The sequence below is a fragment of the Alligator mississippiensis genome, chromosome 8 (assembly GCF_030867095.1).
Source record: "Alligator mississippiensis isolate rAllMis1 chromosome 8, rAllMis1, whole genome shotgun sequence".
Classification (NCBI taxonomy): domain Eukaryota; kingdom Metazoa; phylum Chordata; order Crocodylia; family Alligatoridae; genus Alligator; species Alligator mississippiensis.
This window is the reverse complement of record NC_081831.1, coordinates 13,758,339-13,780,148: the sequence shown is the minus strand read 5'-3', so window position 1 is coordinate 13,780,148 and position 21,810 is coordinate 13,758,339. Positions and strand designations below refer to the sequence as shown.

General features: G+C 43.8%; 2 protein-coding genes across 2 annotated transcripts in view; both read left to right on the top strand.

Moving 5' to 3' along the window:
- Positions 1-17,786, top strand: part of PRPSAP1 (phosphoribosyl pyrophosphate synthetase associated protein 1) — a 44,328-nt gene extending 26,542 nt beyond the window's left edge. The window contains exons 4-10 of the mRNA XM_014601882.3: positions 99-271; positions 697-812; positions 2,344-2,399; positions 3,135-3,280; positions 11,424-11,494; positions 12,280-12,426; positions 13,815-17,786. Coding sequence (XP_014457368.1) covers positions 99-271; positions 697-812; positions 2,344-2,399; positions 3,135-3,280; positions 11,424-11,494; positions 12,280-12,426; positions 13,815-13,973 — 868 coding nt within the window. The 3' untranslated portion in view covers positions 13,974-17,786. The remainder of the gene's footprint in view (positions 1-98; positions 272-696; positions 813-2,343; positions 2,400-3,134; positions 3,281-11,423; positions 11,495-12,279; positions 12,427-13,814) is intronic.
- Positions 17,787-17,877: 91 nt separating this feature from the next.
- The window catches only part of QRICH2 (glutamine rich 2), a 60,670-nt gene continuing 56,737 nt past the window's right edge, over positions 17,878-21,810 (top strand). The window contains exon 1 of the mRNA XM_059732155.1: positions 17,878-21,794. Within this exon, the coding sequence (XP_059588138.1) occupies positions 21,753-21,794 (42 nt within the window). The 5' untranslated portion in view covers positions 17,878-21,752. The remainder of the gene's footprint in view (positions 21,795-21,810) is intronic.

Below are 21,810 nucleotides of genomic sequence, written 5' to 3'. Positions count from 1 at the left end.
TTTTGTCAAAAGGATTGGTAAAGCAGTGGGTTACTGGGGAGAGGATTTTTAATCTGAATTTGTCAACGTTCAGATTTGATGGTTTTTAAATCTTTCAGGGATGTGAACACTGCTGTCATGGAACTGCTGATAATGGCTTATGCCCTGAAGACATCCTGTGCCAGGAATATCATTGGGGTCATCCCTTACTTCCCCTACAGCAAGCAAAGCAAAATGAGGAAGAGGGGCTCCATCGTCTGCAAACTGCTGGCTTCTATGCTGGCCAAAGCAGGTGCGTGCCCTGCAAGGAGATAGCCAAGAACACCAGCCTCCATCACTTGCTGACCTGCTGTTCATCTCAAGAGTCAGCTGCACTTTCATTCCCTTTTTTTTTTCTCCAGTCTGAGGACAAGTTTCCAGTCCTTGAGCCATCTAGGAGCTGATTTCTTCCATCTAGGGAATATTCAGCACATACCTGAGTGGAAATGCTGTATTCATCCACCTGCATTATGCTTGCTGTAGTGCTGTTTTTATGCACATGTTATTGATTGTCGGTATTTTTTGAAAGCCTTTAACTTGGCTAGCAATTACCTTAGTTAAAATCTGGCATTAAAATATTACAAGTAGAATGAGTAGAGAAACTTGGACATAATTTCAGAATTCATGAGACTGCCATTGGGGTAGAAGAGACATCATGACCTCTTGTGTTTTGTTTAGGTTTAACACACATTATCACTATGGACCTTCATCAAAAGGAAATCCAAGGCTTCTTCAGCTTTCCAGTAGACAACCTGAGGGCATCCCCATTCTTGCTTCAGTATATACAGGAAGAAGTGAGGTTACTCTAGTTCTGTTGATACTAGATGGCGTTTAACCTGTAGCTCACGTAACACGATTGCACTGTCTGTTCTTTTGCTTATGTGGGAATTGCTTTTTTGGGCCAGACCAATAGTTGCTCTCTTCCTGTGTTTGTCTCTGGCAGAATATCGCATGCTTCTCAGGACAGATGAAAAGCTCTTTAACTCACCAAATTAAGAAATGCTCAACTGCACTGGCAATTACTTCCTAATCCCAAACTGAAAATTAGTCTGTGTCCTGAAGCATGAATTTCATTGTTGTGTTCAGTTGTTTTCTTATCATTTGATATGGTATTTTGTATTCATGCCTTTTAATCGCTTTTTAAATCTTAAGCTGTTCTGTCCCCAGTTTCAAGTGAATGACTGAGTTACCTAAGTTCTTGATGGACTTTGTCATGTTGTTTCCAGGAGCACTGTGCAAAGGGGCAGGGGGAGGAAGCCTTTTTTTTTTTTTTACCAAGCTACTGAAAAGACTGATTTGCATCCCAACATCGTGATGCAGATTGCAAGAATGGTGGATTTTAATGGAGTGCCCAGGCTCTCTAGAATAGCATGGTAGAACCAGCTCAGCCTTTCATTCAGGATGGAGAAATTGAGTACAATGAGTGTAGCTTTCCGTTTTCAGGTATCTTGAATGAGGGACTAGAAAAAGGTCTTGTACCTCACAGATTTCATTAAAGGTAGGGAGCAATCCCAATGAACCTTAACCAAAAAAATATTTTCCCATTCCTTCTCCCATTCCTCACCTTGGACAGGATGTGTTGAGAGCTGGTTAATTCTTGCTCTTTGCCCTAGATATGCTGCATCCAGCTTTGTGCCTACTATACATACCACATTTTCTCACCTACAGCAAGATTTAAAATAAGTGCACCTTGTTGGTTTTTGGGGAGGTTTTTTTAACGGTAGAATGAAGAGAGAAAGATTTTTCCTTGCCTCTGAAACAGCATCTCTGCTGGGAGAAAAGAGAAAGTGTCCACAGCCAGCAGCTGGGGAGCCCCACTGTAGCATTACTTTCAGACCCCTCCCCTATCCCCCCTGACCTGCAGAGGCAAAAAATGCTATTATCATATTTCTTTCCATACTTACAATGTGCCCCCCAATTTCCAGCAATTTATGAAGTTTGGGGAAACAATGTCTGTCGTACGCAAGAAAATAGGGTAGCTTGAATAGCCAGTAATGAATGGTGGCATAGAAAAGCCAAGTGACCCACAGTCATAAGCTCCATAAGTTTTATGTTCCATAAAATATTCTTCTTCTTTCATTCAAATACTGTCTTATATCTGGGGGCATAATACGCAGGTGCCTGGCCTTCCATCCCAGCTTGAGTCAGTATGATTACCTTACCTCCCTCTGAATATTAGTATGTGGCCGTTGTAGTGATTTTTTTTTTTTAAAGCAGTAGACATAATTCCTCTTGGACCCAACTGTAATGTTAATAACAAGTACTTACCTTGTATATAGTTCAAAACATATAAATGTTTTGTATCCTTTCTCTCTCCTAATCCAGATCCCAGATTATAGGAATGCAGTTATTGTTGCCAAGTCCCCAGATGCAGCTAAAAGGTAAATGGAGGTAAATCTTACTAGTTGGCTGGGAACAGCTCGTTGAACTCTGGTAACATTGAAGGTGCCTGTGAATGGGCAGGGTGTGAGCTGAGACAGTAATCCTGTCTGTCAGATTAACATTCTCATTGCTGCCAATATATGAGGAGTGAGTGTCTGGATTATCACAATAATGATCTTTGCACGTGTGGGAGCTGAGACCTAGTGTCTCTGTTCTCAGCAGCTGGAGTACTGAGCCATTTCTGTTCTTCTGGTTGTTAGAGGAAGTCCAGGCTGCTTACATCTATTTAAGGGGTCTCAGAGCCAAAACTGGGTATAGTTAGACAACTACATATCACTTCCAACCACTACTAATTTGGAGATCATAATTTGGGGGTAGCACCCAGGTGAAAGGCTGGTGTTCAAGGTGCTGAGCCTGAGAATGGAAGTGATGTTCAGTCTTCTGTGAGGACAGCAGGAAGGGGAACATCAAGAACCTTGTGGTGGTGGAGCAGAGAGGTAGAGAAGAGACTGGGTGTTTAGGGTATGGGGGGAAGGATGAGCCAAAAATGCTTCTTAAATGCAAGTCTGTTAATGTGCAGGTTTAGTACTAGGGAGAGAATCAGGCTGGAAACTTACTGGTACAGAGATCGAGTCTTACATTCCCCTGTCCAGTGTAGGGAAGGGTCATTCCATGTGATCAAAAAAAATTGAACAAACCTCGTATCCTCCACTTGCGCTTTTGCCTTCACACAGGGCCCAGTCTTATGCTGAGAGACTGCGACTGGGATTAGCAGTGATCCATGGGGAAGCTCAGTGTACAGAGCAAGACATGGATGATGGACGCCATTCTCCTCCAATGGTCAAAAACACCACTGTGCACACTGGCCTGGAGCTGCCCTGTAAGATTACCATGCTTTCTCCATTTCACTTCTGGGGTAGGCGCAGGGGTGGGAACTGACTATTGGCTTAGTCCACTGATTCTCAACCAGGATGTTGTGGCATATTGGGGTACCTTGTGATGCTTTCAAGACTGCCAGAGGGTGAAAAACAAGTGAAAACTAAAAGCTGGGATTTTTCCAAATGCATCTTGAGTCTAATGAGGGGTGCCTTGAGTCTAAGAAGGTTGAGAATTGTTGGGTTAGTCTTAGTGGTACCACTGAAATTGATATTACAGCTAGCCTCACGGTGGCAAAGGTATACAGACTTCAGTACAGAGACACCAGTGGGCGGTAAAATCTTCATTTGAATGAAACAAAGTCGACTCTGAACAGCCACTGAGCAGAGAGATGGTTTTTGACTTGGTTATGAGAACAGGCCTTTTCCTTTCTTTGTGCTGCAGTCACCTTTTCCTGTCCACTTCCCTCTGAATACCAGGGCTTTTTCATAGAATTGCAGTAGCCATTCTGACCTGGGATCTGAACTGTGCCTGTTAGTTGTACTTAGCTACTGTATCTTCTTGCATACAAAACTCTGGAATATAATACACATCTTTTGTTGTGGTAAGTAACAGTCACAGCAGCTTGGTTGCTGAGCCTGCTTATTATTCTGCTCCTTGTGGATTGCTGCAGATTTTATTATCAGTTTTAACTTTAAGCTGACAAAACCTGCTCTTACCATATTTCTCACAGGTAATGCACACTCCAATTTCCAAGTGCTTGTTTTTGGGAAAGGTATGCATTTGTATGCAAGAACATAAGGTATTATTTCTGGAAGGGTTCTAACTTGGTTTGTCTGGCCAGTATAAATGCTTTGGTGGAAGTGGGAGCTCTGGTAGCTGAAGGAAGGGTGTGTTCTGGATACCTACCACACTTGTTGCAATATTCGGATCCACAACGTGACAGCAGTACTGGTAAGGAAGAAATGCAACTCTTTATTCCCTTTTGAGAGCTTTAGTTTTCCAGGTCTGTGTTGTGGCCCATAGTGCCAAGGTTTCAGAATCATGGCCACAGGGCATGTGGGTGAGAGTAAAACAGGAGCATGGCATGTTGCTTCTTGCAGCTGAACTATCAAGCAAATTAATTGAGTGTGATACCTGCTTCTGAAGAGGTGAGCAGCAGTTAGTTATAGATGGTCCACTGCTGTCAGGTTTAAAGGTGATTGTGTAATCAAAAATGTGTGTTCCTTTCTTGCCCTTGGTGCAGTGCATAGAAATAGTGTCCAAACTAGCTGATAAGTGCACAATCCTGTAGACAAGGTGGATGCAAAAGGGAATCATCTTTGTCACAAATGTCACTTGTCTTGGTTTCCGACAGTAAATTTTGTTCTCTGATTCAGTCTCCTCTGTTCCCATGAAACTGAATCTGGCATCACTGCACTGGTGTGTTTCCTCCTTACCCACGTGTGAGAGCGGTGTGTGCCCCCTTTATGTAGGTACAGCATGCAGATCCTGCATCAAGGCTTAATTGGTGATTGTGGGATTTTTAAAGTAATTTGAAATCTATAAAGGGACTTCTAGGGATCTGGGTTTTCTGTTTCCCATAAAAAAAGAGAAAAAAATGTGGATTTTTCCTTTTACCTGAGAAAATATGGATTTCTTATTTCAAATAGATTTTGCAATTTTGCAAAAAGCTCTCTGCAGGCAGCAGAGTTCCAGCCTGCGAGGGGCTGGGGGGAGTGGCAGGAGGGTGGTCAGCAGAGACGACCCAAGCAGGGTGCAGGGCCCGGGGCAAATCAGCCTGTGTGGGGCCCTGCCCCTGGACGCAAGGAAGCCGGCGGCAGAGGGGAGGGAGAGGTGGCAACCAGATGGATGTGAGGCCAGTGGCAGTGGGGAGCCACTGCATAGGTCCACCTGGCTCCACGGCACCCCCCAAAGCGCAGGGCCTGGGGCGGTTGCCCTGATTCACCACCTGCCCCCTCCTCCCCTGGGACAGCCCTGGTGGTCACAGAGGTGCGCACAGTGGCAGGAAGCCAGCCCCCTCTCCATCCCCCCCAACCCACAGTGGGCAACCCACACTTGCCTCTTTCCCCTCCTTCCCACCCCCCGCCAAGGCTCCGCTCCGGCTGTAGTACCCACAGGGGACGGGGAGCTGGGCTCTGCGCTCAGGCCACAGTGGCTGCTGCCTCCCTTTTGGCAGTAGCCAGGGCTTGGGCACTGCCGCAGGGGGCTGTGGCCTCATAGCCCTGGCAGCTGAGGGCCTGCTCTGGGAGGGTTGAGGAGGACAGGAGGCTGGGGTGGGGAGTGAGGGGCATCAGCAGGGCGGGGGGGGGCCTGGACCCACATCCTGGTGAGTGAAGGGGGCAGGGGGAGCTCTGATTTTTCCATGATAAAAACAAAATCAAAAACCAAAATGTATAGGTACTTATAATTTATTTTACTATAGTGATTGAGGCACTGGTAGGCTTCTAAACTGCTTTAAAATTGTAAGTATATCAATAAAACATTGTGTTCAATTGATACCACTATATATATATATATATATATATAGTGGTGTATCATTTTAATCCCAGATTTTGGGGGCTTTATCCGAGAATTTACCATTTATTTATTTATTTATCAGAGAAAACCAGGATCCCTGGTGATTTCCTATCTGGCAATACATGCGCAAGTGGGATCATGTTCTTCGCCTGCATTGCTTTGGGTGTTCTTTAAAAGCCTATGCAGAGATATGCCTGGTCCATTCTAGCTGGGGTTTCAGAGTGGGGGGGGGGGGGGGGGGACATTTTCAGGCTTTGCTTATCCAGACATGATCTAATTCAGCATCTGTCACCTTCCTCTTTATTTATTGCTCCTGGTATCTTGACACCTGATTAATGACATTGCAGTCCTCAATACTTGAAACACAAATGTAAAATTTTTGCATAAACTTTGCTGCAGTTGATTGACAAGTAGGGATTGGGATGAAGTTCAGGGGTGATCCTTGCCAGTAGCATTTTGCTGTCATTTTACTGCTTCCCTCTCCAGTCCTTGAGTTTTAATCTCTAGTGGGTTTTGAGTGAGTGCTGAGTTCTGTTATCCAGGCTGCAAGATACCAAAGAAACAGCTGGTGGCAAAAAAGTCCATGAGCTCTGTCACTTTTTAGTAAATGCTGCCTGTGTTGAGACGCCTGCCATACATCTGTTCTTCAATAAGCTAAAATTAGACATCTGGGGTTAAGAAAAATAATATGAGGCCCTATGTTTATCCTCGCTGCAGCTCTTTCTGGTCAGATTAGCTCAGCTTGCAACTAAAGAGGCATTTTCCTAAATGTCAGTTCAGCAAAACCCTGGAGGTCTAAACGGGGCCGGGTTCTTTCTGCCTTTGGCTGTATCATCATAATATGCCTTCTGGGCATGGGACCTTGCTGCTAGTTTTGGTAACGGAAGTTGAATAGAATCCAGCTAGGTCTCGCATAGCGTTGTTGGCCATGCATATTGTTTGTGAAAGAAAGATCACAGCATGCACTGCTAACGTAGATCTGTGCACTCCTTCAAGCAAGATAGGACAGAAAAGCCCTAGATTGTATGTGAATGAGCAGATGTTCCAGGTAGAAGCCCTCCTTTACGGAAGTTGGGAAGAGATCAGAAAGTTGAGGCCTTCCTTGGCATGACCTGCTTGCTCTAGACATGGTCCACCCTTCCCTTTCCAGTAGGGTGAGGAATTCCTTGTAGAAAACTGTAGTATTTCTTTCACGCATGTGACTTCTGAGTGAGCAAAGACTTGTGGACCAGAGACTGATTAATGGTAGAGACCCAAACTGAGATGTGCCATTATGTGGAACATGGGATCCGGGACCCCTGTGGAACTGAAGGTCTAATCCAAGTTTTATAATCAGTGTAATTCTGCATGGGTTTCCTTGTGTGCCAGCCATGGTCCACTCAGTGTTGTCCCACATGCCTTTCCTTAGGGTGGCGTGATATGCCTTTAATTCATAGTTATAACTCACAGCATGGCCCACAGTCTGAGCCTGTGATGCATAGGCCAAATATGTATAAGGTGGCCAAGTTCTAAAATTGCTCTACTAATAAAGCTTTAATGGCTCGGCTCATTCACCAGGCCAGAAATGCTTGGTGCTTAGGACTCAAAAGCTGTTTTGTGTTTGTTTTTGTCCGCTCCATGGAGCCTGTATCTTAATGCTTTCATCTGGCTTTGGATTGTGCCATATCAAAATGTATATAGATCTGTGCTGGTTTCCTCTGATTTGATAAGGTGTCAACCATCACATGTTGAAATTTGTTCATGCAGCTTTCAAGCTTGCTGCCAGTTGCAGGTCAGCAATATGCAAGTTCCACCCAGAATCAAACAGGCTGAAATTAAATTTAAGGAACGTGGCTGAAATTAAATGACTTTGCACTTGGTGCATTGCTCCTCTTCTGTGCTTTGGGTGTGGCATAAGCAAGTTATCTCTGCTTCCCCTCTGGACGTAATTACCACTCCTTGGATTTGCTTTCTGAAGATCTTGTAAATGCAGCATTGTTTTTCTTGGTAAATACCACTTTTTAACACGTATGAACTGTCGTAACTATTGGCTTCACATGAAGGCACCTGGATATCCTTTAAAGCATGCGGGCCGTTTACTGAGACCACTAGTCTGAAAGCTTGTAAAATGCCATATCCTCTTTGCATATCACAGTGCTTTTAACAGTGTGCAATAACTGTGCATGCCAGTGGTGCTCAACTTTTTGGTCCAATGGGCCAGATGAATGGCACAGGGCCAGTCTAGGCCCTGGGGCTCAGCACTGCCCCCTCTCTGACCCATATGCTGGGATTGGGTCCTGGGGGCTAGCACTAGTCCTTCCTTCCCCCCATGCACTGAGATTGGGATTCTGAGGCCAAGAACTGCTCCCTTCCACCCTCTGCATGCTGGGATTGGGGTCTGGCACTGCCCTTGTCTGGCCCTGCATGCTGGGATTGGGTGCCCCATCCAGTGTGCAGGGTCCAGGGCTCTTTGTGGGTCCAGAAATTTTAAAAGCCTACGCAGAGAGATGCCTGGTCCATTCTAGCTGTGGTAGCAGCTGGGGAGCGGTGCCAGCAGTGCCCTGGTGTCCAAGTTCCAGACCTGGGGTGAGTCTCATGGGCCGGATCTGACCCACAGGCCACAGGTTGAGCACCCCTGGTGTACACAGCACTCAAAGGAACAATGATCAGGGCTTTTTACTCCTCCATTGTGTATAAGTAGGATTGTTACGACTATTTTAAAGGATATAGGCAAACTCAAAGTGGAACGTAGCCATTTTTATGAAATGAGCTTTAAAAAAAATATACCACAGGCTGCTGTCCCAACTCTGCAGAAGCAGTTTGACTCCAGTGAACTGGACTGCATCTGGGGTTTCCATCAGTCATGTTTAAATGCACCGTACTTGGTTTATATGTAGTCAAAAGAGATAAAGAGGTTTTGTACCTGGAAGAAAAAATGCTCGCTCATGACTTCAAGCAACGTTTTTTTCAAGCCACCACATCCTAGCACTCCTGCAAACATCAATACAGTTGAGGTTTGGGAGGTGGGGTGGGGGGTGGCCACTGTGATTGCGACCTGTTTTACCTCGCACTGCAGCAATCTGAGTTCTTTTGAGGTTTGATGCGGTTGTATGGATGGATATTGGCTTGCATTTTTTTTTCTTTTCTTTACAGAGATAAGGGATCAAGAAAAAGGGAGAGCAGCCCTTTAGGATTCGGGTAGGTCTCCATGCTGCCTACCCTATTTAGAAAAGCTAGAATACTACATTTATACATAAATGAAGGACACACATTGCTGCTGATTTGGGTAACTGGCATTTTAAAATCTGGGCATACTAAGAAATACTAGGTTTCCATTATCGAATGCAAAAGCATAAGCTGTAGGCGAAGTTATGGATTTGCCAAGTTAAACAGTGCTGAATTTCAACTCTCCAGATTTATTATTCACGAAACTAGATAATGATTAAACTCCTTGTAGGAAGGAATGAGCATTTGCATATCCAAAGGATTACTCTGATTTCCCCTTCCATCCTTAATGATCATCCCCAGCTGAGCAGGGTTTTTTGCGCACAGCAGATAGGCCAGGGACAATTCCATTCTGAATAGATTTTTAACCAGTAGATAGTGTTTGCAATTGAAATACTTAGCCAGCTTATCTCTTAGGAAGTTTAATCCTAGTTTATTAAAAGCACCTTCTCTAGTCTTCCCCTTTTGCATGAGAACTTTCTTTCTCTCTCAGTGTCTCTGCTACAGAAAAAATGCCAGAGATTGAGAAATCTCTTGTATTGAGAACCTAAGTGGCTGCATACATATGGTTTTTATACTAAATTTCAGAGCTAAGTAACACATGCTGTTCCAAACAGGATTCTGATAGATTTTTTTTTTTTTAAACTTCATTAGGTTTAAAGGGCAGGTTGTCTTTGGGCAATGGTTCAACAAAGTGCACTGTCCCAACATAGACCTTTGAAACTGTACTCCTCACTTTTCATACACTAAAGTTTGATTCACCTGTCCTCCAATCACTTACTGACTGTTGTCAGTCCAAATTACTGAAAAGTTACAGCTATCGTTGGAAAAGTATGAGATTGTGCCAGAAGGGGTTTTCAACAAATCGGATGTATATTTTTATGATGTGGTAGAGCTAATGATGCCTTCTTCACCTTTAGACTAGAATCCCCTTTTAATGAGGAAAGGCTTTTACTTTGGTCCTGGTAAATGGCTAAATAATTGGCAAATACTTTTATATTTCTTTATAAACATGGTGTTTGAAAAAATTACTACTTATGTTTCAAAAATGTGTTTCTCTGAAACTTACTACAAGTTTCATATTGCAGTAAGTTTAAGCACTTAACAGAGGGGAGAAGAAAAAGTATAGATGGTGTTTTTGTTTTTATTTTAAAAAAAGAATCTTTGAAACCATTTTAAGAAAGCTTTGGCAATGTTAAGAGTTTTTTTGTGATGCCCATTGGTGTTGACTTCTTGCCTTATTCAAAATCATGTCAATGAAATGTATATACCAAACCACTGTATTTCCTCTGTGTTATACATGAGCCCAGAGACTTTTGCACCTGGTGGATTTTTATGAATCAATGTTTTTGTATTGCGGGGGGGAAGAATTTGCTGAAGGGTGGCCTGTCCTTGGCCAGAATCAAAAAATCACTAGCAACGTGCCAGTAATCTGCGTGCTGCAACTCATGTGTTTCTCCTTACACCTAAAGGAGAAACCCAGAACCAGAGAGCCATTCCAAACATATGAATGCTCCATTTTGCTATTGATGCTGACCCCAAGATGGAGCGTTGTCTGTTGTTTGTAGTTTTGCATGCCATCAATCCCTATGAAAGGATAGTCCTCTGAAGACTGGCAGGGGGGAAATTGCACCATCTTACTGAACAGATCTGGCCTTTTATGCATGTGATCACCCTCAAGAGTTTAGAAGCAAATCTCTGTACTACTTTCAAGTTCTGTTTGCTGTGTTGCATTATAGAATTAAAATTGAGATGGGCTGAATTCCTCCTTCCCTGCATATGTGCTACTCGTGGAAAGCCAATAAATATATGCCTCTGCATTCAAGTTGGCCAGCCCTGGTATCCTGACGGTCTTATTGGTCTTTGGGATGCTGACTGGTGATGTGCATGAAGGAAAACCCCAGAGTCTCAGATCCTCGCAGAAGTTTGCAAGGCTAGCAGTTAGATTACATCCCTTAAAACAGTTCATGTGGGCAGTGAACACAATGCCATGTCACCAATTCCTCGGTCCCTTTTTGGAGGAGAAGTGCATGCGTAGAGCAGTACCACTGCTTGCATCACACTTGGATCAAAGGCTGCTTTAGCGCTGGGGAATCTTGACACACAACTGCTTTTAAGAAAAGAACTCTCTTAAAGCCAGTGGGAGTTGCAGGTAATTGATAGCTCTAGAAATTAAGCTCTTAATTTTTGTTAAGATGCTTTGTAGCTGCTCTCTTTTCAGCCTCTGGGCTGAAATTAAGTTATGTAGGTCTTGTGTGACAGTATAATGTAGGTTTATATGAAGTGCTAGCGGTTTCTGAGTATTTAAAAGCAGCTGACAGGCTTAACTGAACATGTCTGGGCATCTCCTGCAGTGCAGTATATTGGTCTGTGCATGTAGCGACACAGATCTAACTGGGTTGTGTTGTGTTTTGTTTTGTCAGTGATGATGGCCAAAGAAAAACCACCAATAACCGTTGTTGGAGATGTTGGAGGAAGAATCGCCATCATTGTGGTATGAAACTGAAAGAGAGGACTGCAGGATGGGATCATGTGCTCCTAATCCAATTTTTAAAATGTGTATGCTAAAATAAAGATTGGAGTTCTGTTCTGGTATAGAAACTGACTGCTACAGTACTGGAATACTAATGTGCCTGTTCTTTCCAGTTTTCCTACTAAATATCAATGCTCATTCCACCGTTCAAATTGTTATATGTCCTGGAGATATAAACCCTGAACTGTTCCTTGCGAGTTATGCCTACCAATGTTGCATAAACCCAGCATACACAAACAAATCTGTAAGAGTCTAAATGTCTTGCTGCTCTTTTCATTCTCATCCTGCTGCAGGATGTTGAAATAAGTGTATTTTTATCTTTTGAGCAGAAGGTTTTGGCAGATGAAGGGACACCATCAAGGCCTTCTCTGTTCTAATTATTGTTTCTGCCCCAAACCTCCTGTGTGACCTTGAACAAGCCAGAACCTCTCCCTGCCTTACTTTTCATATTCACCTGCAGCAATGTGCTACCTCTCAAGGGTGCTGAGGCTTAGTTCATCATTTCAGGGGCAGTTCAGAAGTGCACTGATGAGCAGCACAAAAATGCCTGCAAATAAATATAATGACATTGAATAGTAAAGGCTTTGTTTTTAGCTTAAATGGGTTTTTTGATCTTCACTGGTGGCTGATGTGTAACTACTGCAGCTTTCGAAAATAAATACGGATTCTACAGCTGTAGGAATGGGGAGGTCCGACTCTTACTGTGACATGTAGTAGCCTTCTGATCCTGATGTCTTTTCCCTCAGGATGACATTATCGATGATGTGGAAAGCTTTGTAGCTGCTGCAGAGATCCTGAAAGAGCGAGGCGCTTACAAAATTTTTGTGATGGCCACTCATGGGCTCTTGTCTGCAGATGCTCCCCGTCTGATTGAAGAATCCTCTATTGATGAGGTATGCCCCCCTGTCTTGTGTGTAGGCTAGTTAAAAAATGCCAGGCCAAGAAATGCACTGGCTTTTGGCTTCCAAGAAGCAGCATTCCAGGGTCACACTTCTAAAACACCTTCCATTTCACTCTTACCTGGTAGAATTTGTACTGAAGTAGGAGCACATGCTTAAAAATCCCTGTTCTTTGCTGGGATTCATTTGAGGACAGATTTTTGAAGCTTGCTTTGGGTTAAGCCTAGCCTCCCTCTGGCTTTAAGTATATTAGCTGAGGCTACTGATTACTTTTCCATGAGTGATTATAATTCACCTGACGTCCTTGTGCTGATGAGGAGAACCAAACTGATATTTGTTAGTTGGTGGGAAGGCCAAAGAGGCCAAGTATGGAGCACATGCCTTTAACCATAAATGAGGCTTCCAGTGTAGGTATCAGAAATGACTTGTTTTCCATTATGTTAGAATAGGGGTGTCAAACGCAGGCTAGATGTGGCTCGTGGAGCTGTCATTAGGCCTGCAGGGCTCCCAGAGGGGCTGGGAGTTTAGGGCAGGGCCCACTGTGAAAGCTCTGGGTACAGAGCCTTGCTGGAGATGCATGTCAGTGATGGGGGGTGAGCAATGGCTGTATTGACTCCCATGGCCAGAGCTCACTCTGTTGCTGAATCCAGACCCAGTCTGTTGAGGAAGGTTGAGTTTGACACCACTGTTATAAGTATGAAAAATACCTTTCAATTAGTTTTAGTTCAGAGACAAATGGCCCTTTTAAGAATCATCCCTCTGTATAGATGTCCTGTCTGCCTAGAAGAGTATCAATCCCACCCATCTAGGCTGAATGGAGAGGCTACAGTACAGCCACCATTTCAGGAGCAATTCTTTCAGTGACAGGCTTTAACCTCCATGCGCTGTCCAAAGGATGAGGAGCTGGGATTATATCTGTGTCTTTGGTGCACTATAGGTAGTTAACTGTTCATATGGACACTTCTCTCTTCCACATGTTCAGCATGTGGTTGCTTTTCTGTAGTATAGCCCTTCTGGGTATTACTCTGGTATCTGTCTCCCATTTGGAGGTGGGCCGCTGGGTGGTTTTATGCATCAGAACAAGTCATTTAATCTGACTATCAGCAGCCAAGAACCTATGAGTTTAAATAGATTTACTAGCCCCCAGGGAGTCCGTTGGTGGACAATATTGTTTGTATCATCCCCTTCCACAGATGATTAGACTTTAAGGACCTTATTTCAGTCTTTGTCTTCACATATGTAATTCAGATGGCACCTATCTGCATCTCCTACTAAGAAGCTTCAGTTATGAATGATTTAAGGAGCCATTCTTGAGTAGCAGTTGGATCTGAATGGATATGTTGATAGTGCTATTAACGTTGGGGTTTTTTGGTAATCTGCAGGTGGTGGTGACCAACACAGTTCCTCACGAAGTGCAGAAGCTGCAGTGTCCCAAGATAAAGACAGTAGATATTAGTTTGATCCTCTCTGAAGCCATCCGCCGAATCCACAATGGGGAGTCCATGGCCTATCTCTTCCGTAACATCACCGTGGATGATTAGATTCTAATGATGTCCCTGTCCTGGGTTTCTTAATGAGAAGGGAGAAGGAAAAGTGCATGAAAAAAATGCCATAAATTTAGAGAGAACACAGCTCTTTTTTTTTTCTTTCTTTTTTTAGGGGTGGGGAGGGGGGGAAGGGGTGGCGCTGGGGAGAAGAGGGAAGACATTAGGGACAGGAGCTGCAAGATTGCATAGCAAAAGTAAAACTGAACAGCACTAATGCCCGTAGCCTTTTCTCCTCACCTATTATTAGGGGAAATTAAACTAGTTGTTATCAGAGCATGAGGAGGCTGTGAATTGAAATACAAGTTGCTAATGTTTGCCTCGCATTCCAAAACTAAAATGAGGGGGACGTTTGGAAGTCTTCTTGCTACATGTTAACTGGTAGGAGTCTTGATTTTGACTTCTAGTCGCTATGAATTGAGTAACGGAGTTCAGAAGGGAACACTTCATTTAAGCTGCTTGGATGAGCAAGTAGCTCTCTGCATGGCTGATGTGCTAAACGTCCATCTGCCAACTGATAGCCTCATTTCTACCTTACAGATTTATTTTTATGAAATGAGTTGCTGCAAGTATGTTCAGCAGTAGCAGCCTAGAATGACCTGCTGGTAGTAATTGGACTTGTAGGTGTATGTCCAATCTGTCTTTCTCAGCAAGGCAGTGGGTACAGTTATAAAGCACACCAGCCTTTTGTCCCTTGAGCCTTGAGTTTTTATCATGCCTCTGTGGCAAATAATGTGAGTCTGGTTCCTACTGAAATGCTTACCTGAAAGCAAAATCGGGCACTAGTTCTGATGTGGCCATGGGCTCACAGATTGGCCACAACTAAAATATCATGGTAGTATGGGCCTGAGCAGGGGAATCTCAGCACAGTATCTGCCTCAAATTACAGCAGTACTTTCCAAAACACTAACTCTCAACCTGCAGTACAAAGCTAGGATTTTTTTTTAATTTACTTTTGGCTCTTTCTAGACCCCTTTGCCCTGCAGACAGCTGCCATCTCTGGACCAGGTGGTTTGCTGTGATAAATGTATTCACTTGGCAGCCTTGTTGATCGAAGGATGACACAGCTGCTTTAAAGCTATTTTCAGAAACCTGCTAAATGTCTTCTGCCCCTGGAGACCCTAGGCCTGGTCGCTTGCTCCTTTCTCATGTAATGTTCACCCTTGGCTATTAATGGAAAAGAAGAGCAGGTGGCTTTGAAAAGGAATGCAGGGTTCCAGTGTGTTGTGATTCGAGTTTTTCTGGTCTCCTATAAGACCCAAGGGTATATTCCAAAATAATCTGCTTTTTGACAGGGCCAGGTCAGTGTGCACTCTAGTTAGACCTGTAATGTTTTCTGATTTGCTGCATGATCAACAAATCATTTCGAAGGGGGCCTATTGCTTGGGAGAGAACAAGGCAGAGTTATTTTGCTGTCTCTAGCAAGAGTTTTGTTTATAGTATTACTCATCCATCAACTTGTACCTACATACGTCACTCGCAAACGTTAACAAACACATCCTGAGGGTGTTAAAGAGCAAATGCTAGCACCGAGTCTAGAAAGAGCCTTGAGATGGTTAAACAAACAAAAGATCTTTTTCAGTGGAGTAAAAGTGCATTCAAAGAGCTGTCGTCCTAGCTCGAAGCCACTCTGTATGAAATCACAGAACTGAATGCAGGTAGTCGGCCTTCGCTTCTGGTATCCAGCTGTTGAACGAAACCTCCAAACCAAATCTCACAAGCAATATCCAGGACTCTGCTTAATGTAGTGACTATGGAGGATTTTACCGTGTTTACTAAGCACTAGGAAAAGTTACAGCTGTGCTCTGCTATCATGATCACGTGCTTGGCTCCTCAGGGCTGCTAACTGTGTTTTAACATGGTACTGTATTTTAAGTATTATTGAAGGGATTGACTGAAGTTTGAGTGTATCCTTGTTCTTAACTAGCAATAGGCTGCAGCTGCGTAGTAGTTGCAGCCAGTTTTATAAAACTGGCCGTAGTAGTAGCCAGTTTTATAAAACTGGCTGCGTTTTTGCCCCTTCTCCTGTTTAACTAGTTTAGACCAGAACCTATTATAAGCTTGACGATTCATTTCCTGAGTGGGCTACCCTCCTGCCTTTCTAATTTGGCCTCTCTTCAAACCCCACACTGGCTCGCAGGGCAAAATGAATCAGGATGCACACTAGTCATAAATTGTTCACGTTAGAAAATCCCCCACTGTTTTAGCACAGTTGGCAGGCTGTGTTCTTAGGACCCTGGGCACCAAGGAGAAGGATTACAAGTCAGGATTAAAATGCGTCAGAAGAGCTGTTTTGGAAGCTTTGCGTAGTGTCTGCTGAACCACCTCTGGCTTGGATCCATGCTGTCATTCCTTCGTTTCATCGGCATTATACCTAGTGTCTCCCTGCCAATGCACCCTTTCATGGAATCCAGCTCTGAGTGGACTGCTGCTGCCGTAACACAGTGTGTATGATATGCCCACTCTTCTGGTCACTCCAAAGGGATTGGCATCATGCCGTTTTAGAAAATGGACGCATCTCCCACTCAATCGCCTGTGCCTTCTGAGAAAAATATTATCCAGTATGCGTAGGCTTAGACCTTCTGAATTTGTGGCTTTTGTTAGTTATCAAAATTGGGCTTTTGGGCCTGCTGTATGAGATTTCAGTTCTTACAAGTGGTGCCATTCAGAAGTTTTGGACTCTGCGTGTTACCATTATTTCCATCTCCTTGCTTCTGTTCACTCTCCCTCAAATGCAATTCTCATAGTAGAAAACCAAAATGGGGGCTCCATATTTGCTTTTAACGTCTGAAAATTTAGACAGTAGCTGGGGGGGAAAAAAACTCAGCTTGACCTGTGTCATTCTCACCCCAGCAATCCCCTGCCTTTCTCGGATGTTAACTCATCCGGTTAGAGAAAGATGTTAATGATCGTACTAGCTATATGATGGCATTAGTTTATGCTTTTTAAGGGAAAAAGTTCTCATTGATTCTTTTTTTTTTCCTACTTGTGCTTGTTGCTAGATCACTCAGGTTCGAAAACAGTCTTCCTAAGATTCTGACTGCATTTTACTTCCAGGAATTATTTAGCACAGCATGTAAAATATCTGCATCTATTTTCCCACTTCTGTGGCTTTTTTTTTCCTTTAGGATAATATAGAACTGCCAAACTCCTTTTTCTTTTTTCTTTTTTAAATGCATTTAGCATCAACCTTCTGAAACAAAAATTTCTCCTTTTTGAACTGTGGACACAGAGAGAGAGTAAAGACCCTTAACACTCTCAATACCTCAAAAAAGAAAAACAACAAAAAAACCCAACTGTAAGTGCTTCTTCTGCAGTGCTGCATGGTGTCTCATCTCCCTGAATACAGACTTTCAACATTTACTGTGTCTTGATGGCTTAAAAACGCCTGCTTTCTGCACACGACTCCAATCTCCTTTAGAATAGCAGTTTGATTATCTCTGTTCAGGAGATAAATCTTTCCAAGTTCAGTCTCTCTAAGCACAGACCACATTAAGCTGCTTTAAAACTATACTTTAAAATGTAATTGGTGTGGGCTGTACTGAAGTGAGTGAAGGATACATGGAAAAATTATATATAAGCCCCATGGCACCTTTTCCATGTCATGTTCATGCATTTTCCTGTCCGGGGCAGAGCAAAGACAGCTATATGGCTGGCATAAGTGTATAGAGTTCATAAAAATCTTAATTGATCTAGATGATGCTCTTAACTAATTTCTGTGGGGAAAAGTGACAGGAGCGCTTACGGGTGTCTGTTAGAATCTGTAGAGAAACTCCAACTGTGGATGCAAATAAACTCAGTTCTCAGTCAGATGTGCCTCTAAACTTTATTGCAACAAGCACTTAGCCACGCAGCTTGCTCAGAAAACAGTGTCGGTGTGTTGAGGGGGGGGGGGGCATGCGTTGGTGTGTGTGCTTTGCGTGTTTCATAGTTCTTTAGCCCTTTGACTTAAGAAGATTAAAACTACAAGAGAGCTTGGGTCCCTCTGACATCTAAATGCCATCAGCGGGGCGGCTGCTTTGGAACAGTGGGCAAAGTGTGGGGTAATGAGGGAATTGTTCAAAGCTAAACACACCCAAAGGCAGGAAGATCACAAAGTGTACCCTTTCCTGCATCTGCCGTTCTCTGCTGTCTAATCTTCTGCAGAGTTAAAGTTCAACTGACATTCTTTCTTTAGGGTAAGATGGAAAGTATCTTCTGTCACCCTTTTTTTTTTTTTTGCCTTTACAAAGGTGATTGTCCTGGCCTTTTTTCCAGCTGTTGCTTGCATTAAGAGTCCTCTACACTGGCAGGTGGAGTACCTATCTGACTGACTGAATTTATATCACCATCATGTCATGTCTTTGATCAAGAGCATGGCAGGTGTCCTGCCTCAGGTTGTACTGTGAGAAACACTGCATGAGGAATCAAACTACTTGTTTTTTCATTTGGATGTTTTATGCTGGATGAGCAGCCCAAGATTACAAGCGACCCCTGCTACAGGATGAGAGAAGTTGGTGAAGTTTCAGGGTTAGTTTCTCCTTGTCTCTGACTTAAAATGTGCTAATTTTGATGGCTAGATATCATATGACTCAGCCAAGCTTGTTATATACAGGCTCTGTTCTGCACCCTTGCTCCCAGTTTACTCAGGTGAGTAGTCCTGTTGGCTCAAACAGGCATTTTATAGGTCCACACAGAATTAGTCACCCCAGGGGCCAAACCCTTCTAAACTCTTAATGCAGCAGTTAAGCAGTGCAAAGGGCATCACTTGCCATGGGTCTTTCCTCTGCCTGCAGATCTGCTGGAAAGGAATGTGACTCTGAGTAATTTCCATAACAGCATACGGGGAAAATAACTCATTAGGGCTCCTGCAGATGGTTTATCTTGTGGTCACCTCTGCAGAGGGGCCTCCCTGCTGCAGGACTCCAGATTGTGCTGATGCAGCATGAGACTGGCTTTGGCATTGTTAGAGCACCTGTGTTAGCTTTAAGCCTATTCATGTTTAAAGGGGGTGGCAAGGAATTGCTGCTTTCTCTCAGACAAGACTTGGCTGCTGATTTTTTTCCCTACTAATGATCCCCCTTGACCTTCTAGTTCAGTGACTAAGCAAATAACCAGACACAGAGGACAGAGGCAACCTCCTTCTAAACCGTTTCCAATATAAAAGGGGTTTTGTTTAAATGAGCCCATTGGCAGAGGGGACCTGTGACAGGTCTTTCATGCCCGCACGCTCTGTGCATGCAGAAGTGGTGACCCTGAGGATGAGAGGGAGGAAATACCAGCTGCTTTTAAGTTGTCAAAGATACACTAGCAATGCCCAGATCTGGGAGAAGGGGGAATGCAAGGGAGCGTTTGGCCCAGGTTGTGCTTAAGATCTCTGAGCATCTGTTTTGGCTAAAGCTAATAAAGGTGATGTTGACACTCGGATTCGTAATTAAGTTGATAAGCTCTTGAATGGGGTTACTTAAAGGTTGCCAATTCAGATAGGCTGGGAGTCAAGGGCCTCCTGGTTTCAGTGGGTGTGCATGATGTAGCAAAGGGGGGGTGCTCCCTGCTCTAAAGTACCTACCATTTTGATTGTGCAACAGGTGTGTGAAATACCATATCTTCTCGCATATGACACATGCCCTTTCCCACAAATCACCTGCTGGAAATTGAAGTGTGCACTGTTTGCGAGAAACACAGTAAGGGCAATTTCTGCTAGAAACTGCAAAAGCAAAAGGAAAATCTGCATGAGACTTGCGGGAAGCAGAAGTGGGAAGACTTAGCTCCCTGGCTACTGTTGCTTGGTTGCTTGCTACAAGGAAAGATTTTTTTTTTTTCTTCTTTCTGCCTTTCAAAAAGCAAGGTGGGTTATCTTATTCCAGGGCATGTAGTATGTGAGAAAACATGGTGAATAGCAGTGACTGGGCCTGCTTTTACCTAGTCCTCTGTGCCCATAAAAATGCTCCTTTCCTGCCTAACCACCCCATGGCAGTTGGCCACTACTGAGTTTGCAGGGCAATATATGGCTTTGAGTGCATTGTACTAGGCAGTGAGAAACATTAAGGCTTAGTATGACTTAGCACAAACCTGCACATCATCTCCTGATTAGTGATCATTGCGGTAGAAAGAAAACTGAAGTCACTCGCATGTTTTGAGTGATCGTTCCAAGCTTTTGGTTTCTAACCCATGGCATTTCATGATGGCTGGAAAGCGCTTTCTACAGAATTAGGCCTAGAAAACTTCAAGTAGAAAGTTAGAAACAGGACTGCTCAGAGCAGTGGCTCATGTATCGTGGATGATCTATCACCTCTCTCCGCCTAGGAATGTGTGCCTGAGGTAGGGACTTTCTCTAAATGAACCCCTGACTTACCACTGTTGTTGGTGAGGTTTTGAAGTGGTGATCTGGAGGGTTCCTTTAGTTAATAATTGCTTGCGAACACAGGACTAGACTCAGTAGCCTAGGAGGCTCTTCCAGCCCTGTATTCTTACAGGTCAGTGATGTAGTCCCTGCCCCAAAGCAATTTATTGTTCACTCTTGCACAGCAGTTTGAAAGGAAGGAACCTTTGCTGGCTTCGGGTCCTGGACTAGAACTGGAATGACTTGGGTATTCTGTTCTCGGCTCTCGCACCCTTCAGATAATGATTTTCTTTGTGCTTGTATTTCTCCTCGGTAAGATATCTCCTGATGTGCGATTGTTGCAAGGACCAATTCATGAATGCTTGTGAGGTGCTTAGATACCACAGGCATATTGGATTAAGGATTCTCCCATGGGCGAGAGGAAAAGAAGCTTCAAAATTCGGATCAGAAATTTTAACTTGGCAGTAGTTTGGGCTTGACTTGCTGTGAACATGCCAATATTGTATAACACCTGTCTATCGCATGCTCTTGTGGGCCCTGGATCAAGGCTTTCAGTTCAGGCACTTTTTTGAGCACCAAGTCTGGGTTCCCTACATATCCTTCCTTGAGGAAGAGAGGTTAGTTTCCCTTTTTTTTCCAGCGGTCTTTCTCTGCCATTGGTGACATGCCTACAAGACAGCACCCTGAAACCACAGAACCATAGTATCCCTTTGGGTCCCTCAGTCTAATGGGAGGGATACAAGAGTGCGACTTTTGGGAACCTCCATCCAAAGGGAAAAGCTTTCCCTATGCAGAGGTATAGGCCATCCTGGGAGTTTGATATTGATACTCTTCTCTGTTTTGTGGACTGTGCTGACATCTGCTGGATGCTAATGAATCTGAAGACCTTGTAAACTGAGCCATGGGACTCCCTGAAAGCGATGATCTCTTAGCCTGCAGGGCCTTGAAACATGATGGAGAAGGGCTCTGAACCAGGAAGCAAGGCTTATAAGAAACTCCCCTGTAGAACAGGAACATGCCTACCCCTAGCAGAGTCAAACTTTCGGGCTTGCTCCCATTTTCTAGTGCTCCATTTAAGCAACATTGGCATCCATGCATCTTTTATTGAAACAAGTTCTGATCTCTAAGAAGACTGCAGCCGGAAACTCTCTCCTAAGGATATTTGTGGGCCCTGCTCTTCATCTGTATGTGCATGGGGATAACTGTTCCCTCACTCCTGTGTGTAGGAATGGTAAAAACATTCCCATCTACTCCCACTGCCCCCTGTAGCTTCAGCCAAGCCGCTTAATGGAAGCCCAAAGGGGAGATGTCATGGGAGACCATGTCAAGATTAAACTGCTGAATGGGACTGTAGCCAGAAAAAGAGTTGGAATGTCTCCGATTCCCGTCACATCATTGGTCATGTCATTTCCACCGTCTGTGACCACAAAGAAATTGAACTAAAGCATCTCGCCATGTTTACAAAAAAATTGAGCCAAAGTTCATGGAAGTCGGAGGTAAAATTTTAATCAA